This window comes from Lycium barbarum, chromosome 3 (assembly GCF_019175385.1).
Source record: "Lycium barbarum isolate Lr01 chromosome 3, ASM1917538v2, whole genome shotgun sequence".
Classification (NCBI taxonomy): Eukaryota; Viridiplantae; Streptophyta; class Magnoliopsida; order Solanales; family Solanaceae; genus Lycium; species Lycium barbarum.
Genome location: NC_083339.1, coordinates 31,840,982 through 31,863,396, shown reverse-complemented (window position 1 = coordinate 31,863,396; position 22,415 = coordinate 31,840,982). Strand labels below are relative to the sequence as shown.

The window sequence follows — 22,415 nt, the reverse complement described above, 5'->3', positions numbered from 1 at the left end:
ACATAAGTTGGGTTATCAGGCAGGTTAAGCTCGGTCACTCGTCATGGCCCTAGGTTGGGTCGTGACACTTCACCCCCTTTAATTGGAAACTTGGGCCGGGTCGGTCCGTTACGGACTGGGTGTATATGGAGGGCAGGCAATGCTATTTAACAAATAGCCACAAAAATCAAAGTGTCTATTAATTTAAACATTTCAATTATGGCCAAAATTTAACTAATCAATCAATTAATTAAATTAAAGGCTCGGCTAAAACACATAAAAGGGTTCTAAATTTACAAATTTGGCCTTTTTTGAACTAGGCCGTGCAATCGGCTATTTTAATTATATCCAAATTGGGCTAATCCATCAATTATTTCTATTGTAGTCGCGATCAGACAATTTTCAAATATAATCATAATTAAGGGTCTAACCATTTATGATTAATTTAGAAATTGCAAATGCAAATGGATTATCCAAAGACTGAAATTAAGGGGTACAAATGACTATTTACTTGATTAATCCAATTTCTTGAAATTAAACGGAGTAAAGTGCTTGATTTCTGACAAATTCTAATAATTAAATAAATAATTATTTTAAATTATCTCCTTGATTAAATTAGCAAATATTCTATATTAATTATAAAATGTGTAAATTAATTTCTAAATGATTTACAATATTATTGAAGTCATTTTGCCAAATGAAATGGAAAAATATTATCGGGATAACTTTATGGAATCATTTTGATTGTAAAAAATACACATTTTGCTCTGTTTGATATCCAAGGGCTCTGGATAATTAAAATAAGTCCTGGGAGGTCAAAAGTTAGGTGTCAACACTACTTTATGAAAATAATAAAATACTAAAACTTAACTAGGATTAAACTAGAAAAGCATGTAAAATAATTTAAAAAACTGTTGCTAAATAAATAAGAAAAGAAAGTGCCAATTTAGCACCAAAAGCACACGTGAACTTCAGCCAATATTTGGGCCAAATATCACGTGAATCAGTCCCATGTTGTGCAACGATTTTAGCCCATTGTGGGCTGAACTAGGACTGTTCACAGTTTTGGTTAAAATCAAAATCAAACCGAAAATTTAACCAAATCGAATAAAATAACCGACATTTGGTTTAGTTTGGTTTGGTTTGGTTTTAAATTTGAAAAACCGAAAATATTTGGTTTGGTTATGGTTATCGTAATAAATAACCGAACCAAACCGATAATTATATACATAAAATTTATAATTATTTATATGTATAATATTAGCTTTTTATAAATAATTAAAGATATTTTATACCTTTTAATTATTAATTTAATTTTGGGCTACTTATTTTTAAGGCCCATGTCTTAAAAGAATATGTCCAACAATCCAAGCCCAACTCTAATAAGTCGTAAGCATAAGGGTTGTTTGTATTTTGAAACCTCTGTTTGACTTGTTCTTTTGAATCTAAACTGCGTTGCAAGTTTGGTCCACCTGATTTGCCAACAGCGTGTCTTTCCCTCAATATGCAGCAAAGTTCACCCTTGTGGGCTATGAGGAAAACAAAGTTTCATAAGAAATTTGAAGAATGTAGAGAGAGAATATTTGAATTGTCACGGCTAGTCATAAACCGAAAAACCGAACCAAACCGAACCAAACCGACAATAACCAAACCGGTGGTTATTATTTTACTTGGTTTGGTTATGGTTTTAGACATTTAAAAACCGACTAAATTGGTTTGGTTATGGTTTTAACCAATAACCGACCCAAACCGAACCATGAACACCCCTAGGCTGAACTTCCGCTCATTTGTGGACTTAATTTTTAAGCTTTTTGTTGGGCTCTACGTGGATCCTTTCTCTTGAGCTTCATGTGGCCCCAATCTTCCTCCTCTTGGATTTGAACTGGGACAATGAAATACATCTAGCACTTAGGCTATTCTTTTCTATAATTCTAGGTTCATTATTGGGCTTTTCTTCCGCGATAAACATCTTATTGATTTCTCATTGATGCCACTGCGAATGCTATCAGTAACCCTAGGGATTAGCCTTAAATCAAGGATTAGTATAATCATATGATTATTAAATCATTTATATCTTTCTTGTGTCCTTCATAATTTCTTTCCTTCGGCAGTTGGCTTGATTGATCTTCTTGTTGACTTGATTTATCTAATTCCATGAATCTTGTCTGGAATCCGACTAGTATCTTCATCAGACTTGATTGTTGCTTCCTTCCTTTTGCGATAGAATCACTCATCAGACTTGATTGATGCTTCCTTCCTTCTGCAGTAGAATCACTGGTGGTCTTGAGTAAATATCTTCACGCCTTGATTCTCCTTACGATTTTCCTTTTGGCTTTGAAATTTATTTCCTTTAGCACATCTCGTACAACTGTTGATATTATTTTAGGTTACTTCCTCGATGGCTTGATTGGTTTTCCTTTTGAGTCATTGTAAGTCGGTTACTTACTTTCTTCTTTGATACTTGATTTGCTTTCCTTATTTCTGATCCTATATAGGTGTGCTTAGTTAATAAGGAGTCGTCATTAAAACATGATTGATAAATGCGGATTAATAAAGCTAACACTAAATTTCTAGTAATTATTTTATCTTAATTTGTCTATATGATGATGACATGTATTTGTAAGCAATGATATGAATGGAATTATAGAAACAAAGAGGTTTCTGTCTTTCCCATTCCAGATGAAGGATCTTGGACAAGTTGATACCAAATTGGGGATCAAGATTAAAAGAAATAGTGGGAGATATGTATTGAGTCAACCTCATTACATTGAAAAAGTGCTAAATAAATTTAGTCACTTAAATATAAAAGAGGTTACTACCCCATTTGATCCAAGCATTAACTTAATTAAGAATGAAGGAAAAGTTGTCTCTCAACTTGAGTATGCAAGTGATATTGGAAGTCTTATGTATACTATACAATGCACAAGACCAGACATAGCAATTGCAGTTAATAAACTAACCAGATTTACTAGCAATCTGAGTATTGATCATTGGAAAGTCATTGAGCGAGTTTTTGGTTTTCTTAAGAAAACCAAAGATTTATGTATTCAATGCTCAAAGTTTCCTGCTATTTTAGAAGGATATACTAGTGCAAGTTGGATATTGTGCTTGGGAGACAACAAATCCCCTACTGGTTGAGTGTTTACCTTGGGAGAAGGTGTAATTTCTTGGAAATATAAGATATAAACTTGCATAACAAATTCAATCATGGAATCAGAATTTGTTGCATTAGTAGAAGTAAGAAGAGAAACTGAGTGGCAGAAGGATTTTCTTTTAGAAATTCGATTGATCTCAAAAGGTGTGAGTTCGATTTTAATTTATTGTGATAGTCAAACTACTCTAGCTCGGGCATATAACAATATCTACAATGGAATGTTAAGACTCATAAGTCTTCAACATGATTATGCTAATTGATTAAAGAAGAAATTATCTCTCTCACATTTGTGAATCAAAAAGTAATTTGGCTGATCAATTTACTAAACCTCTTATAAGGGAGTTGGTGAAAACAACTTCGATTTTAACTGGGTTAAAACTCCTTAGTTAGATCCACCAGTAATTGCAACCCTAAATGACACTATGAAATGAATAGTTACGGATCAAAGGATAACAAAAACTTATCGATACGTGGATGTTTCAGTACTAAATTAAGAAATATACCAGTACTGGTTGTCATAGATTAGAGGGTTGAGTTCGTACACTCTTAATGAGGTTCAGTTCAAAGAATAAATGTCTCAAATGTGACAAAGACACTGAAAGAACTTCACTTATATGAACATTAGTGGTGCCACTTTGATTGAGAGGTGGGGTTACTCTCATAAATGTTCATGAATTTTGGTAGCACATGGTCATAAAAGAGCTAAACATGTTTGCGTGGAAAGCATGAATGAAATATTTATGTGTATATGTCACCGACTGTTGTCACAAGGAATAACAGGTTTAAAGTTATTATGCTACATAGGATTTTGATTTCATCTTGTGAAATTATACTAAGGTAATATTCACATAGAAAGATATATTACTCTATGCGTGAACATAACTTGATCTTTGAGTCCTAATTTATATTTACACAAGTGGGGGATTGTTAGCAATTGTTTAAATTAAATTAAATAGTTTTAAAAGAAAATGTGTCTTTTAAACAAAAGGATGTGTCCTTTCATTCTTTGGCTACTACCAATTCTATTTAACGTCTACTTATTCTGATTTCTAATAGAACTTTCTTCTCTTCAGTAACTTTCTTCTGTCTGCAAAGTACTCTTACTTCTCCAATTCCAAAAATATCAAGCTCGAGTTTTTGCTTTCCAAAAGAATTTCTTCACTATTTGCTTAGTGCATAAATTCATAGTATGTCATATCTACTAAAAATATTTGCGTAAGATCCCATAGAAATCTCGCAGAGGAGAGGGAGCAAATATTTTTAGGAAAGTGTTTCGTACGTGTTTTAAGCCCAATTCCATATTCTTTATTCCTATTTTCCAAAAATTATCATGATATTGTTCAAGTAACTTTGCAAGTGAGAAATTAGAAGTTAAAAATATTGAGATATGTAGTTCATAGCAGAATAATGAATAGAACTAATAACCTAGCATCACAACACCTGAAAGCGTCTATAATAATGTCCAAGAAAGAAAGAGCACCACAAAACAACAACAAAAGTAGTTTATGTCTTTCCAAAAACATCAGCATTGCATCTAGGAAGTCAACACCAAAAGTAATTTCAACCATATCTACGAGGAGGTAGCAAAAAGTGGCTCCAGTTGTATTCCAAAAATTAGAAGCAAAAAAAATTTCATTGGTGATAAAATCAAAGAATAGCAGTCGGCAGAAGTTAAGTGAAAAATTGAGAATTCTACAAATATTTGCCAAGAAACAGAAGAGTGAAAATTTTGACATAAATAAAATAGCAATGAACAATCTTAATGACAAATTTATCAACAAAGAAAAAATAACAAGGATACAGAACTGTCTCAACTTTCCAAGTTAATGTGTTGAAGTCCCTACAACATTTAATTATGACATATATCCAGGCTTTTTTCTCTCCCTCACATATATGAATGTTGAATATTCTTGTTAATCAATTTCTATTTATAACGATTTATGTTGTAGTATGACTTCCACAAAAGGAATTAATTTTTCAAGTTAGTTATGAGGTACGATTTAGAAAGAAGGTGAATACCCTTCGATAATTTTTTGAAGGAGTAGTTTTCATCTCTAGGACATGCTTGTGGTGAGATGAATTTAGTTTGTTTGTTACGTTTTAGTTATCTTTTTTCTTTGTGTGAACATGTTCAATTTTCCTCTTGCTGCTTCCTGCAATGTCCATTACGGTAGGTGGAAATTGTGTGTCGATCGTGTTCTTTTTTTTCATAAAGGACAATACGATTGATTTTTCGTGAGTCGCATCCTGCGAACACCTTTCATTTGAATGTTGAACGTCTTGCCAGTCAGTTTCCTCCTTGAAAGTATAAATTCATGAACATTTTACTTGGAACTATTATTTTTCATACTCCTAACATTTGGCATTATCAACAATAAATCCATCATTTTAACTTAGAAATTTTTTGGTGATTGGTGAATTTGTTAGTGTTGAACGCTTCTTTTCTTCAATTTTTCCTTAACTCTTAATCCTTGCTCTAACTATAATTTTTTTTGTTGCATTTGCATAGTATTAATAAAAAAAGTTTAAAATATGTATTATTTAGTACATATATTATGTAGTACATATCTCTTTGTAGAGGAATCGTATGACCTATTTCTAATTTTTGAAGAAGGCAACAGACTTATAGAAGAAGAAAGGGAAGACAATAGACCGCGTTCGTCTCTTCGAGCCATGTGACCTAACTCTTTCTTATCTAAAAAGTTTCAAAAATAATTAATTACTAGATAATAAATTATTCGTCACCGATTTTGTCATATTAAGAGCATAACTTGGTGCATTCGGGAACAAAATAATTTGATAGCCACAATGTCATGGTGGACGACTTCTGCAGTAAGGTTGATATTATTTTAGTATTTTATGCTTTAGCACGAGTTTCGTTATTACTTCTTTTTGGGAGCAATTTATAATTTAAGGTTAATGCTAGCGAGTAGTAATACTTTTATTTCATTAAAGCATTTGTCTAAAGATCCCTGTTATTTAATCTACTATTTCTTTTATCTAAAATAAATGAATTTTTCAACGACCCAAAAACTATTAATTTTTTTTAAAAAAATTTACACTTCTATGTAATTGGTTTTTCAACTTTTGATGAAAAGTCTGGGGAAAGTAGAAGAGTATGTCAAATAAATCTTTGATCATTGTAATTAGTTAACTTTCTTAAAGGGAGTAAGTATGTAATTACACACAAAAAAATTCACTTATTTTGGACTAGAGGGAGTAAGTATTTAGGCTTGTTTCTGTCACAGGGATAGATGAGGAGCCAGAAACTTTAGTTTATGAGTTCTGAATAACATTTTTTTTCCTTCTAGATTCTGAATAATCTTTTGTAATATATTAAATAATTTCTTTAACATAAACTATAAAATTTGAGCCTAAATTATTGAATTTTGTCAAACCCATAATTAGAATGTTGGCTCCACCCTAGTAGTGGAGAGGCTTATACTCCTATTCTAAAGTAATTTATCCAACTTGATAAGATAAGGGTACTACTACGTGATATGAAATTTGAACATACTAAACACGATGGAGGCTCAAAAGTATAAGTAGAGTTGGAGATAAAGATCCGGTACGAAGGTGATCATTTGATGATACTACTACGAATTTTTTTTATTTCGGACTCACATAATTAATACTAGTTGTGTGAGGTTTCTTTTTGTGTTTACCCAAACTTTGTGGACCAAAAGTGTTAAATTTGAGTTCACTTCTTTTATGAGACAAAAAAATTCTCATAAAATTAATTTTTGTTATGTTAGACTTAGACACATAACAATATTTTTAGACTTAGACACATAACAATATTTTTCCTAGCACTATAATAAAAAATGTGAAAGTGAATAAAATATTAGGTAAGGCATGCATGGAGCTTTTGAGGGGATGAGGCTCCCCTCCAGTGCGAGATCTGTCCAGTTCCTCCAGTTGGTCCTTATATTGCTTACATCTATCCCCTAAAAGTTTTAATGGACCAAATTAATTTATTTAACTAAACGATTTTAACCATGGTCAAGCATTCTCTCTCTTACCACTCTGGCCATTTTCTCCCTTGATCCACAGTCACCATTTTACTCGTTGAACCATAACACCATGTAATCTACAATATTATTATTTTTTTTGCAAAGAAAATCCAGTTATTAACCAAAAACAAAAGCTATAACAAGAAGAAACAGTGGATTTCATAATAATCCAAAGTTGAGTACATTCATCATCTTTTCCCTTCTTCCAAGTACCTATGTCTCCCTGAGCTTTGCATCCATTTCGGTCAATTCCAATAGGTTAAAATAGGGAGGTTAATTTAGAGATCCGTTAATTCCAGATTGGGATAAAGAGGGTTGTTATTTGCAATGAGAACGGAGAATGGCGGAAGTGAGAAAGCAAGAAATTTAGATGATCTCAAAGGATGCACTTGGGTTATAAAATTTCAACAATCCGAACAATGAGACTACTTTGAAGCTTGATTTTGGGGAAATGGTGATTGACATAGCTTTGTTGTCTTCTTCCAAGATAAGAAATTCAACTTGGGGTTTCTATACAAATATAACGGTCAACTAAAGGACCTAGAGATTGCACTTGGATGTAGAATTCAATTTATTTCGTATAAAATTCTCTTATTTGATTTCTTGGGTTCCTTTTTCTCTTATTGCATTTATAACTGTAATCTTCAATAGGGGCTTTTCACTCTGTTTCAGTCTTGCTTTTCTGAAAATTTTTGTTCAGATGATAAGGTTTCCAGAGTCGGAGAATTTTTTTAAAAAAAATTATTTTGTTTATCGAACTAGATTTTGAATCTACTTGCTCTGTTTCCACCGAGTTTTTTAAGCAAGAGGCGGGTTTCTTTGCTGATAAGGAACGGGAAGACAGAGGAGAGAGAACTGTTGATAATCATAGTTAATGTTATTTGGTTAATGAAATAAATCTGGTCCTCCAAAAAATTAAAGAAACACGTGTAATTCATTTAGTGTAGGACCGGAGGAACTCGACAGATCTAGCACTGGAGGGGAGCCTCATCCCTTATGAGGTGCTGTTTCCAGTAAATAATGTCCACGTAGGCGTGTAAATTCTAGACAGAGTATGAATGGGAAGAACCTTTTTTGAGTTGGCATAGGAAAACGTTAAAATCAATTGAATACTTTTCCACATATTCCTCATGGCTACCTAAACGTAAGATTGTTTCAATTTGACACTCAAACTGTTAGACCCCGTATTTTATACGTCGAGTTATTCGTGAAGGAATCGACACGAAATAGAAACCTTCAGTTTTAAATTTCTAAACTAGAACTAATTGGCTATAAATTTTACTTAGTATAAAAATGTTATTGGAGATTGGGAACTACTTAATTGCAGTGTTAAGTAAAAATTAGTGGCAACAATGAGCCAAAATGCACAATAACGTGCCATGTCCAAAAGATGACTCAAAGTCATCTAAAATAAGGCTATTATGGAAGACATACAAATATGCATTTAAACATTAATTCATCCACTACACTTACATTGTATTGTGGACAACTAAGTTGAAAGAAAACCAATGTGAGGGTCGGCCAAGTGACCGAAATTATGGAGAGAAAAGGGTGAGGCATGCATTTAAATATTGAAGACATCCATTATTTTATGAAGGCATGCATTATTCTATGAAGGCATACATGTTGGAAGAATCATTGCACATTTAAATATTGCCAATTCATCCTTGTATGATTGCAAATGACAAAGGTTAGTGTATGATTCATCCACTACACATGCAATTACATTGTAAACAATTAAAAAGAAAGGAGAGACAAGGGAGGCTCGGCCAACATGTAGCCGAAAGTGAGGGAGAAAGAAAATGAAATTAAATGCAAAGTTAATTGAGTGGCTCAATTTCATGAGTGGAGCATGTGTACAACTTGTAGGCATCTTAGTTTAATCAAATGGATGACTAAGAGAGATCATCTTCTCATTTCAACTTCACAACACAAAAATAGAAAACCTAGAGAGGGGGAGAGTGACTCTCGGCCAAGAGGGCTGATTTTGAGCTCTTTGTGTGTTGACCAAAAAAAATATTTCTTCAAGCATTTCAACCCTTTAGAAGGTCCCTAGAAACGTGAAGATAGTCATTGGAGCAACAAGAACCATTATCATTTCAATTCACAAACTCTAGCCAAGTTGAGAAGTCGAATTGTCAAGGTAAGATCTAACTTTCTTTTACATGTGTTAAGGGTGATGTAGATGTGTGAATATAAGTTTCATGCATAAAATGATGTGTGTTGATGTTGGAACATGATAGTAGCCATGGAATTATATATGTTGATGTTGAAGTATGGTTGTAACTTGGTGAACATGAATTGCATGCATAAAATCATGAATGTTGGTGTTGGAATGTTAATGTGGCCGTAGGGACTGTTTTAGTGGCAATGGTGGACTGATTTTCTTTAGTAATTATGGTTGATGCTATCATAAATTGCATGGTAAAAAGAATGAAAAGAATTGGAAGGTTAAAGGTGAAGTTGTGTTAGTATGAATATAAATTGAATCCATGAAATTTTGTGTGTGATGTTGAAGCATGTTGAAACCGTGTAGGGACTGTTTTGTGTGGAAGATAATGAACTGATTTTACTTGATATTTTGATTGTTGTTGTCATGAATTTTATGATGGAAATGAAGGTGTTTAATGGTTAGAGTTGGAACTAAAATCGTTTGTGGGTTGTTGTAAGGATTATAGTGATGACGATGTAGCTTAGTTGCGTATGAATTGATGATGTACATGTCGTGTGGTTGCTGGTCATAATTCACTGAAATTATATGAAAAGAAGACATGAAATAATGTGTAAGAATCGTATGTGGTTTGCTTAATATGTTCGTAAACGTTTGCAAGAATTCCGAGCATCTTTATGTTGTTGGTTAGGGATTGTTTTGGACGTGTTGTTGTTTTTGTTAAGTTGGAAAAACTAATTATAATTAAGAGTATACATCATGTTGTCATAGTAATTGGGCTGTTATAGAATCATTTTGATGAGGTATTACGACTATAGACTAATGAGAATAAAATAGAGGTGTCATAACCGCATGTAAACTATTATCGAATGTTGTAAGGTATGGGCTGATTTGAAACCGCATGCGGGCTGTTTTGACATGTTGTTGTTGTTCTTATTGAGCTTGGAAGATTAATGATAATTAAGATTATGCATTGTGTTGTATGTTGAATGGGCTGTTATAAAGTTGTTACATGCAAACATTAAGGCTACGAACTATTAGGAATAACTTGAGAATGTAGTAGCCGTATGTGAATCGTTATTGAATGTTGTGAATGTGGGATGTTTGGAATGTTGTGTGGGCTGTCCGGATTGGTATTGAACGTATAATTATTGATGTGGGATTGGTTGTATGTAGTTGGTTTGGCTACAAGAGAAAACGCCGTCTAAACATCTAGAAAGGAGTTACTAACGTTAGAATACATTTTGAATCTCCCCGTATCTTAACTGTAGTTGTTGGCGTCTTAATATAGGTTGAAGTATTACTGGGCAGCGTATACATATTGTGTGACAAATAAGCGCTAAAGGTATGTGAAACTAACCCTTCTTTCTTTTTGGCATGATCGTTGTGAAATGAATATACGATATATATACGATTCCAAAGGAATTCCTATTCCTAGAACCACTAGGATGGCTAATGATCTTGATTTTCATAACTTACATTTTATATATATTTTTTGATATGTACATATGATTTCAAAGTTCCATTTTGATATAATCCACAGGGACATCCGAAAGGTAAATGACATGACTATTATTGAATTTGCGAACAATGGTTCGTGTTGACTATTCTATTGAGTCCTTAAAAACGTTTTGAATTGCATATAGTTTCTCACTACTCTGCTCGTGCATACCTCAACATATCTTTCACCGAGTCCCGGGCCGGGTATGTTTTCGTGCACAACCTCACTGCATTGTTCACCGAGTCCCTCACTAGAGGGCCGGGACACGTTATATGTATATGTATATGATGATATGATGACATGATGATATGATGATACGGTGATGGCGGCCAGGATGGCATATGATGACTTTATTCACCGAGTCCCTCACTAGACGGCCGGGACACGTTATATATATATGCATGATGATGATATGATTTTATTTACCGAGTCCCTCACTATAGGGCCGAGACATGTTATATATATACATATGTACAGGATGATTACCCAATTATGTCACTACATCCCATAACGGGTTGAGTATGATATATGATATTGACATGCATGGATTATGTTTCAAAGGCAAAATGTTTTGGTATTCTGAACATTGTACTTGTTCCCTGTACTCCATATTTCAGTTATGATCCTTTTACTGTATTTCACGCTTTACATGCTCGGTACATATTCCGTACTGACCCCCTTTCTTCGGGGGGCTGAGTTTCATGCCCGCAGGTACAGATACGCGCTTTGGTGAAACCGCCAGCTTAAGACTTCCCTTCTGCTATCTTGGAGAGTTCCGTTGTTCCAGAGCCCAAATTTTGGTATAGATCCTTTTTTATCTAAATATATGCATATGTTGTCTAAGGGTACGACGGGGCCCTGTCCAGTCATATTTCACTGTTGAAACTCTTAGAGGTCTGTGGACATGTGCGTGGGTCGTATTCAGACGTAATCAGTTGTGTGTGTATTATCAGTATGCGTATTCTATCGTTGTAGCAACCTCGCCGGTTTGCAAATATTGTCATGTTATGGTAGCAGCCTTGTCGGCTTGCATTTATATATATATAGTTGGGACGTTCCCACATGTTATGACAGCCTTGTCGGCTTATGTACTGCGTTATCTGTTGATAGTTGTGGACTGAACATATAGCTAACGGGTGTGTATACGAGTGCCCTCTTGGGTACTAGTCACGGCCTACGGGGTTGGGTCGTAACACAAACTCTTCAAAACATGTACCTATTGGCATAATGTGTGTGCTGCACTTAGTTGAAGCGCGTGAGGAGGGTAATCTAACTAAGCATTTCCTTTTTAATTTTTATTTTATCTTCTTCTTCATCTTACTTTGCCATCATTGACCACCAACCCCGACGCTGCCGCTGTCCACTCTTCTCCTTCCTATTTTTTCTCCGGCCACTTCACCATCGTCATTTTTAATTTCCATCACCGCTGCCACCCCGCAATTTTTTCATCCTCTTTTGGATGATGACCACCATCTCTGCCACTAGCCACTGCCTCGTCATTTTTCTTTCTTCAGATTTAAAAATGCTACCACCATTTCAATTTCATTTCTTTTTCTTTTTCAAATCTGAGTTGGCCATCAAGAAAAAAAGATATCAGATTTGGGTCTCAAAACTTTTCCGGCGAATCTCCCTTTTTCCTGGCAAGTAGAAATGATTCTGAAAATAATTTCTCTGAGATTATAAAAACACTCTAATCTCTAAAGAATCCACAACACAAGAAGGAAAAGAACCCAAAAGAAATCAATAAAAACTCAAAAAACTACGTTCATGAATTACCAAAAGATTGAAAGATTGTATCCATTAACTTGTATCACATCCTCCTTTTCTTACTCCTTATATCAGTGAGAAATTAGTCGAGAAAGCAAGTTTTTGTATCAGTGGAGTCTTCTTTTAGATGGATAAAAGAAGAGCAAAACCTAATGATATCAAAGAAGAAGAAAAGAAGGGGGTGGCAGGGGAGGGGGTTCTATAGCAGGGGAAGAGTGTTGTGGGTGGGGGTGGTAGGGTCCTTTTCTTTTTTGCATAAAATACTCCTTTTTCATTCACTCATAAAATAATTTTTAATCATTATAGAACTTAAATGCCATGTGTCCACGGTTAATTTGTCACTTGCCACGCCACTGGCAAGTGTAACTCACACACTTTACATTTTTGGCAGATTATTAAAAAAGTGTCTAATTGGTTCAAATTCGGAATATTATAAATGTTCAATAGATACAAGTCTAAGTTGAGATGGCCATAAGAAATTTGTGGATAAATTTAGGGGCTGTATATGACTTTCGCCATTAATTTTTGTTATGTTAGACTTAGAAACAAAACAATATTTTTCCTAGCACTATGTGAAAGTGAATAAAATATTAGGCAAGGCATGCATGGAGCTTATGCGGCGCTCTTTCCAGTAAATAATGTCCACGTAGGCGTGTAAATTCTAGACAGAGTATGAATGGGAAGAACCTTTTCTGAGTTGGCATAGGAAAACGTTAAAATCAATTGAAGTGGATGAATGTCTTGAGTTTCAACATAATAGTCGAGACGGACTCTTTTATTCGTGTTTGATGTGGGGTTTATTTATTCATTTACTTATTTACAAGAATAATATATAATATTAAGGTATAAAAGCTAAAGGTCTACAACTATTAGAAGGTCTACACCTATTAGAGGGTTACATTGAATTGCAGGCTTAACACAGAAAAGAAGGCGAGGATCAGAGGTTTGGAGGCGTAAGTAAAGAGCAGTCAAAGTCCAGCATAATATGCAATTGTTGCAAGTTATATTTTGACATAACTCTGACAATGGTCGTCATTCAAGAACCCATCAACGTTAAAATTCCTCGCAAACTTGAAGTTTGTGAAAAGGTCGAGGTAAGCTTTTCTATACGTATTCACTCTGGGTATTGGCTTTTCTTGAATTGCATTCTTTAATTTCGGCCTTGAAATTGCTTATTATCTTTGTTTTTATCCAGGCTCCTTTTTTTTTTTTTTTTTTGCTTGATTATTGCCACATTGCTTTAAATTTCAGGCAAACAAAGTGTATCACAATGGGTAATAAGCTGTATAGGGATGCATGTGTTTCTTTTTTAAGGTTCATGTACTGAAGAGCATTTAAACTAGTAAAAGCTATTAAATGGTTGCCAAACAGATAATAAATAAGTGTTTTTTTTCCCAAATTTGGATTTATTGTACATATAAAGCGTATTATTGAACATCAAAAGATTGAAGGGTTTTGTGAAAGCTTTCAATCACCAGTCAAAGCCATGCTTTCCTTTGGGCATTGAACAGTGTGCATTTGCTTTCCTTTGGGTATTGAAGAGTGTGCATTGTGTCAAAATAGTTCAATTTCGGGTTTTGAAGGAGGGGACAGGGCTTTTGGGTTTTAATAATTCACTTGGTGTTGATATTTATGCAGGTGAGGAGTATCGAAAGTGGATTCCGGGGTTCATGGTACTCGGCTACTGTGATTGCTTCTTATGATTTGGTTCGGCAAGTTCGATACGATGACCTTCTGTCTGATGATGGTTCCATCAACTTGATCGAATCCGTGAATGTTTCTCCCATGCTTGATGGGGTTATTCCTTCTGAAAAGATGCCACTTACCTATCGTGGTTTGATTAGGCCTTTGCCACCTCCACTTCAATTTACGAGATGGGTTCTACGTTATGGACAATGTGTTGATGTGTTTTATCAAGATGCTTGGTGGGAAGGTGTGATTTTTGACCATGAAGACGGTGCAGATGAGCGCAGAATTTTCTTTCCAGATATGGGTGATGAAATGAAGGCTCAACTCGACAATCTACGTATAACTCAAGATTGGGATGAGGTTTCAGAAGAATGGAAGGCTCGTGATAGCTGGATTTTTCTTGAAATAATTGAGGAGATTGAGCAGCTGCACCCCCTTGTGGTCTCACTGAAACAAATTTGGTATGAAATTCGGGAGAAGAATGGCTATGAAAATCTTAAGGAGTGGACATCTACTTCGAGGGATATCTGGAGGAACTTGATCAAGGAAGTTGTGCATGAAAACACCATGTTAACCGTCAAGCAAATCTTTTGTGAGTTGAACACTTCACCAGAATTTGGCCAATTTTCAGAACCCGCTTTCCAGAAGGTTGAAACATATTTTAATAACTCAGCCATTGTACCTTTTATTGAAGCCATATGCAATTCGGATATGGATCAGGATGTGTCATGTCTTCAGCCTGTAGTTGTTTCAGAGGGTTTTGCACCAATCTCAGTTCTGCCAAGCCAAGAAGAACAACCACCTAATGCTTTGTCAGTTTTACATCCCCCTAAAAATGAAATTTCTGGTACTCTGTCCATTACTGAGAGTGAAACACTCAACTTTAAGTCTTCCAATGAGATACATTCTAGAAAGAGGAAGCGACTTGGATGGAGGACCATCCATGTAGCTGCTGAGTGTTGTCCTGATGCAGTTTCTGAGTACAACCATAGGTCCCCAGAGTCCTTGCTAAAACTTAAGAAACATTTGTTTTATTTAGGATGGAAAATGGAGCAAGCAAAGGATTGCAGCATCACTAGGACACGGTACATTGCTCCTGATGGAAAGATATTCCATTCACTTCGTCAAGTTTCTAAGATGTTGGGAAAGTCAGGAACTCGGGCAGAAGGCCAAAAAACTTCATATGATGACCTCAACCTGTCTACTTGCCTGGCAAAAACACTGACATGCAGTGAGGTGTCTGAGATGCTATCTCCTTCTCAAGAACAAATCATTGATCCTGAATTCTGCCCTCAAGCGGTAATTGACTATTTTCTCGAAAGTGGGAAAAAGAAGCATCTGAACCTAAAAGCTAGGAAGCACCTAGCTGCAATAGGATGGGTGTTTTATTATCATTGGAAAAAGAGTGGCAAGAGAGAACTGCGGTACTTTTCTCCTAATGGGAAAGTACATTTCTCTCTTCAAAAGGCGTGCGAATGGTGTATGCAGCAGTGGGAAGCTGAGGGCCAGTTACCTGAATTAATTTCCCGATCAACTGCTCAACTTAATAAAGTCACAGTTTGTGAAATCAGCAAAACAAGAAAGAAGAGTAATCATGGTGAGATTCATGCAGGTGGCTGGAACATATCCAGATCTTCAAGAACAGTAGCAGATGGTATAGAATCTCAGTCTTCAGCTCGTCTGTTGCGATCAAGTAAAAGAGCTCGGCTTTCTTCGTCCTTGCATCATACACCTCGAACAGTGTTATCTTGGTTGATAGACAATAATGTGGTTCTGCCCCGTGCCAAAGTGCAGTATCGTGGCAAAAGAGATGGTCAGCCAATGGCAGAAGGGCGGATCACTCGTGCAGGGATCAAATGCAAGTGCTGCCAAAAAGTTTATGGAATTAGCAACTTTGAGGTGCATGCTGGAAGCAATTATCACAGACCTTCAGCAAATATATTTTTGGAAGACGGACGATCTCTTCTTGATTGTCAACTGCAGATGAAAGAAAAGACTAGTGTAAGAAGCACGAGGAAAAGACCACGTTCGTTGAAGAAAGGCAGCCATTTGGGCACAAACGACTACGTATGTTCTGTGTGCCATTACGGTGGTGAATTACTTCTGTGTGATGAGTGCCCATCTTCCTTTCATACTGGTTGCCTTGGAATGAAGGTATGTGTGTCTCTCTGTCCTAGTTTTGTTTCTTTCTCCTCTTAAAGATCCATATTGGCTCTACACTTGGTTTGATACCAACTGCATTATCTTGCTTAAACAGGAGGTCCCAGATGGAGAGTGGTTTTGCCCATCATGCTGTTGTGAAATGTGTGGACAGAGCAGATTTGATAAAAACAAAGACCACTTTACAGACAGCAGTCTACTTATTTGTTGTCAGTGTGAGCACAAGTGTAAGTAGCTCTTTTGATCCTTTTTTATTTATCTTCCTACAACAGCTTATCTTAGGCATACAGAACTCTGGCATTACTGATGATGATCAATTTTACAGATCATGTTCGGTGCGTGAGAAATAAGGGTCTTCAAAAGCTGGATTATTATCCTGTAGGAAGTTGGTTTTGCAATAAGAGATGTGAGCAGGTATGTGGTTTCACGCCTAACACAGGAATAGAAAGCATGACATCATGAGTAGAGAGCAGAGTTACCATATCTTGTCAATTGTCTGATTGACAAGTTATTTTGGTGTAGAAAAATTTCTTATTGATATTCCAATGTTATCAATCCTAGGGAAATGTTTAATGCGTGAAAAACATCATGTTGACATGCACCAGTAATCAGTTTCTCTCTATTGAATTTTTACTTTAAAGAAACATTTGTCTGAGTCAACTTAATATCTGTTGCAGATATATTTGGGTATCCGTCAACTTCTGGCAAAGCCAGTTATGGTGGGAAATGATAACCTCAGTTGGACTTTATTAAAGTACGTAAAATCTGACGATTTGGATTCTGATGCTGCTAATGACGAGTTCATCTTGGAGACTTATAGTAAACTTAGTGTTGCTCTGGATGTGATGCATGAATGCTTTGAGCCTGTCAAAGAACCTTACACAAGGAGAGATCTTATGGAAGATGTTATCTTCAATAGATGGTAATATACAACTTTGGAAATTCTTTAGTGACCATGCTGAATTATGTGCAAATATTTGTGTTCAACTGCATATTTTATACGAAACAGAATTATTCATTTCATTGTTGACACCTTTCATCAAGGATTAGAGTAGAGCTCTCACCGGTCATGAACTTAATTACCCTTGATTTTGGACTTGCCATAATTAGAAGTAAGTTGAAAATGCCTTTATTACTTGTGACTATAGATGACATGGTACTCCGTATCAAAAAAACTATAGATGACATGGTATAGTATATCTCAAGTTGAGTACAGAGCCATATTAGTTTCGAAGCTGCAGTACCTAGCTGGGGTATTTGGTTCTAACCAGATGTTCTTTTGACAGCAAACTGTCTTGAGGGTTTATTAAGAAAATGCATTTTGTATCTCTCGAGTTACTTATATACTACTTTCAGAGACTTGTATGAACATACTTTAATTATTTGTGCGCTGACAAAAGTTGGAATTTGAAATTGCAGGTCAAAGCTGAATCGTTTAAATTTTCAGGGTTTCTATACTGTGCTTCTGGAAAAAAATGATGAAGTGATTACAGTAGCGACTGTAAGGTATCCAGCCATTATATATTAGTATTTATCATTCAAGTATAGTTTTATTTCAGTATTGATCTCTTTAGTCTTATAAATTAGTTGAACAATGTGACTGAATCTTAGAAAGTAAGCTAACTCTTTCCTGCTCATAGGGTTTATGGAGAAAAGGTAGCCGAGGTTCCTCTTGTGGCAACGCGATTTCAGTACCGCCGACTTGGAATGTGTCGCATCTTAATGAATGAGCTTGAAAAGGTATGCAATTCTACTTTCTTTTTCTGCTTGGGGGAGGAAGGAAGAGTTGTTGCTGAGGATGTACCTATATATGTGGTTAAAAGTTCCCCAAAAATTACTTAATTAAGCAGGGATGTTCATGAAAGCTATTATTTGTAGGAGATATCTTTGAGTTTTTTATTTTTAGTCATGTGGTTCTTTCCTTCCATGGATATATAATTAATATTTTCGACACTATGCATTTGAGTTGACCATTTGGGGCCATCCGCTTGTTCTCCTTATCAGAAGGATAAACATGCATTTTATAGGAGAGAAACGTTTTGACACGGTTATTTTGGTTCTCTAGATGTCATGTTAGCAGCAGTCTTAGGGATTCTTTTTTCTGCTCCAACTCTCAATTATGCTTCGTCGATGTCAAGTTCTTGTTATCTATGAAAACAAGGACCTTAATTCTAGTTAAAATAGTTGATGGTATGGGGCATAAATGACAGTGGGAATTCCAATGGTCCTTAAAACTATGGCTACTTTCTTTTTTGCGATACGAAACAAAAACATTCAACCTTTAATTTGAGTCAGCTGCTGCGTACTGCTAAGCTTGAAAAATGTGTGAAGTAGTCTTTAAACGTGGGGATTTGCAGATAATCATGAACATGCTTTGACAAAGTTTGAAGATACTTGTCATTTGATCTAATGCTATTTTGTTATTCATTCCAGAAACTCGTGGAATTAGGAGTTGAGAGACTAGTTTTGCCAGCTGTCCCCAACGTGCTAAACACATGGACCACTTCATTTGGGTTCTCAGTGGTGAGAGAATCTCAGAGACTAAACTTGTTGAATTACACTTTCCTTGATTTCCAGGGTACAGTAATGTGTCAGAAACTCCTCCAGAATATCCCTCCAGAGGTATCAAGTGGATCAACAGGTAAAACTCTTCATTTACTATGACAGGAGATGGCGATTTGATATGGACGTACTAAAACATTCATTTTTATCCAGAAGCCTATCAAACTCAATTTGACTACATAAACAGCATGGAGAATGTTGAGTTGGATGGAAACAGTGCGCTTTCTGAGGTTCTCCAAGCTGAGCAAATTGAGGGGAGTGAAATTGTGGACCAAGGATCTGCAGAGTATGTTTCCCCTTTGTTTTCTCTGTTTTTAAAAGATTGTAATCAGAGATTGTAATCAGAGAGCTATAACATTCAAATCATGCAGAGCGTAACATGAAAATTGTAATAAGACTTTGATAACCTAATAGCCTATTCAAGCTTAATAATCATGTCGTGATCATTCTAACTACATAATAGCCTCAGCTAATCCTTATTCCATAATATAAGGTGAGGGTAGGGGCATGTTTTATTGGGGTTGAAAGTCCTATGCTTTGGTAAGTCCGGGGATGACATATCGTGATTAAGTGGTTTTGAGTTTTAGAAGAGCTACGTATGAGATGTGAAGATTCAAATTTCTATTGATTGAGAATAAATCACAATCCGACTGTATGAGAAATTGCAGAAACCTAACAAAATCATTGCAAAGGACCCTGTTTAGAATGTCATATAGTTAGCCCAAACCGCCACAACGTCCCTAACCAATCCACAGTGTGTAAAAGCTGTGTGCTTAGATTGTCTCATCAGATTAACTTTGGCAATTTAATGATGATGCATGGTGTTGGACTTGATGGGCTCGCCATTTTTCATTGTCAAACTACCGTTTTGAACATTCCTCTTAAGGGATGAGGAGCGCTCTTGTGTGTACCGTTTACTATTCTTGCTTAAGAAGCATTCAGTTTGAGAAAAGTGGTCCATCGAGATGATGCTTACCCAACGAAGGTGTAAATTGTTATTTTACTGGTTCATCAAGGCTTTCCTTAGACTACACGTGGGTCAAGAATATTGTAGTACATAGTTGCCAACTTGAAAGGCTTGACTCTTCTTCTTTTTGGCAAGAGAATACATCTGAGATATAGCTTATAGGTGTCGAAAATAAAAATTTCTTTTGCAGAATAAGAGGTTCTAAGTTTAAGCCTTCTTCCAGAGACCTAACAAGAACTTTTCAGAGGACCCTGTTTAGAATGTCATATGTTTAACCCAAAACACCCCAACCACAACAATGTGTAAAGGAGGAGCAAAGCCATGTACTTAGCTTGTCTCATCATGTTAGGTATAGAGATTTTATGGTGTTTGACTTCATCGTGGTCTCTTCATTTTCAATTTTGCTTCGGATTGGTTAAGAAAACTCAATTTGGCAAAGATAGTGTAAAACACACACACACACACAAACACAGAGATGATTACGTGGTGAACCATAGATACTGTGCAGGTATGCCCCATAACATGGTGCATACACTTTAAGATGTAAGATTACAGATTTGGATTGTCTTTTGTGTTTATATGTCTATTCTTCAAAGAGACGGGGATATGGATAGGGGATTAGGAGTTTAGCAAATGAACATCTTACTTATTGATCTACTATTTGTATAATAAAGTTGGGTTGCAGAGGCTGTTTGTAGTTATATTGTAGGTTGATCAGTGAAAGAGTTTAGTCTTGATTGACTTTGGAACAGTGAACACATTTAGGATCCGAATGCCCACTTAGAACTTGATTGTTTTCTTCTGCTGTTGTTGTGTCCAAACCCTGGCAATTTCTTTCCCAGCTGATAAAAACTTAACTGTTGTACTATTTCTCAGTGCATCTGGAGGATGTGAAACCAATGATATGGATGCTCCAGCTCCTCTCATTATCGTGGTACATTTCCTTTGCTCAGAACATTGTCTCCGGAGATTTTTCTTACTTAGATCCTCATGTTAAGTATAATTGTTTGTGGTCTTTGAACAGGCGAACCAACAAGCTCCTCTTGGCTGCCTGCCTTACCAGCATGAAACTAGTCCGGATTACGGAGCTGAAGTTACTGATGGTAAGGTTTTTGAGAAAGTAGGTGCTGGTCAATACATATGTTACAAGCGGAGAAGAAGATACCAGCCTGTGGAAGCTAAGCTGGTATTGGAAGGGGTAACTATCTAGGAAGCTGGTAAATTATTAGAAAAAGATAACCATGGAACTGTGGCATCTCTTAGAAGGCCAAATATTTTTGCTCCGTTAACCTTCTTTTTTCCTCAAGGAGATAACTTTAGGCTGTTGGTCTCTAGCTCATATATATATGCTCATGTACAGCTATCTCTAGGTACTATTAGCTACTATACATCTTTTCTAATCCTGAAAGTACAAATGTATAGAGCCAAAGTCAATGGCTTGCAAGTATTCACTGTCGCTCTGCGAATGTAAGCCAATTCATTTATAAAAAGCAGAATGTTTGAGAAATTTTCCATCATGGGTTTCGTGGCAACAAATGGAGGAACATACGGTTGGTTGACGGCCATGGACAAGGGTATGGTTACTTTTGGTAATCTGATACTTTGTTATACACCCATAGAAAGAATAAAACAAGGCAATGTTATAAAGTAGACTCTTATGGGAAAGAGGAAGTTATCCAATGTCGCCTCATTCCTTCTCTGTTTTCGCTTGCAACATTGAATCTGTTGACTTGATCATCAGTTAGTCGGCACCACTAAACACCCAAATGCTTTCTGTAAAGCCCCGAACTATTTTAACACTCCTTAAAGCTTTGAATTAATACCCGTTCAATGACGGTTTAAATAGCAGAGAAATCCTTTCCTCTGGTAATGTACAAAACTATCGGGTTAAGTTCACAAATGGCTTCCATAAAGGGTGGTTTTGATTTTTCGGCTCCATTTAACAAATTTTTTAGAAATAGCCTATGCTTAAATTCGTTAGGCTATGCTTTTGTTGTCCATCAGACATAAATTCGTTTTGCCTATAAGGCAAAATTTTAGAATATTTCAAGACAGTTAACTTGTTCCATTGACCACAACTTCTACCTTATAGGCAAAGGCTAGAATTTATGCTTATAAGGCGGAAGTTTAGAATATTTCAAGACAGTGAGTCTGCTAAAATGACAACAAGTTCTATCTATAGGCAAAAGTTAAAATTTATGTCTCATGGGAAACTTAAGTTCTTCTCAGCGAATTTTTTCAGGTTAAGGTAATTTTTTAGAGATTTTATTAAGCAGGGACAAAATTTCAAGACCGGACACTTTTGAAGACGCCACGCGTCATTTTATGAAAACTATCAACTGTGTCGTTGGGAAATCTATTTTCGACCTTATTAGAATTATTAAAATTGTTGAGTATTTCTTGATGATCCGAACCCTAATATTTGTAGAGGTGAATCAATGAAGATGGTTCGA

The 22,415-nt window shown here is 35.7% G+C and overlaps 1 protein-coding gene across 8 annotated transcripts; it reads left to right on the top strand.

Annotated features, from left to right (window-relative positions):
- The first annotated feature begins 1,827 nt into the window (after positions 1-1,827).
- LOC132630954 (uncharacterized) lies at positions 1,828-21,474 on the top strand. 8 transcript variants are annotated; one of them, XM_060346540.1, is made up of 14 exons: positions 1,830-2,266; positions 10,608-10,661; positions 11,529-11,617; positions 13,496-13,678; positions 14,223-16,427; positions 16,531-16,660; positions 16,759-16,847; positions 17,111-17,355; positions 17,853-17,939; positions 18,074-18,173; positions 18,867-19,074; positions 19,149-19,281; positions 20,839-20,896; positions 20,987-21,474. In XM_060346540.1, exons 4-14 carry the CDS (start codon positions 13,610-13,612, stop codon positions 21,170-21,172), a joined length of 3,510 nt encoding a protein of 1,169 aa, XP_060202523.1. In that variant the 5' UTR covers positions 1,830-2,266; positions 10,608-10,661; positions 11,529-11,617; positions 13,496-13,609; the 3' UTR covers positions 21,173-21,474. The 8 variants fall into 8 exon arrangements, with proteins under 8 accessions (XP_060202525.1, XP_060202523.1, XP_060202522.1 ...); XM_060346539.1 differs by having other exon boundaries at positions 11,515-11,617; XM_060346536.1 differs by adding an exon at positions 2,366-9,289 and having other exon boundaries at positions 10,608-11,617.
- The last annotated feature ends 941 nt before the right edge of the window (positions 21,475-22,415 follow it).

Excerpts from the sequence above, each read along its gene's own strand:
- LOC132630954 (XM_060346541.1), top strand. The coding sequence starts at position 13,610 with ATGGTCGTCATTCAAGAACCCATCAACGTTAAAATTCCTCGCAAACTT. Across the intron at positions 16,848-17,110 it reads GCAATAAGAGATGTGAGCAG|ATATATTTGGGTATCCGTCA; the intron begins GTATGTGGTTTC and ends TATCTGTTGCAG. Across the intron at positions 20,897-20,986 it reads CAGCTCCTCTCATTATCGTG|GCGAACCAACAAGCTCCTCT; the intron begins GTACATTTCCTT and ends GTCTTTGAACAG.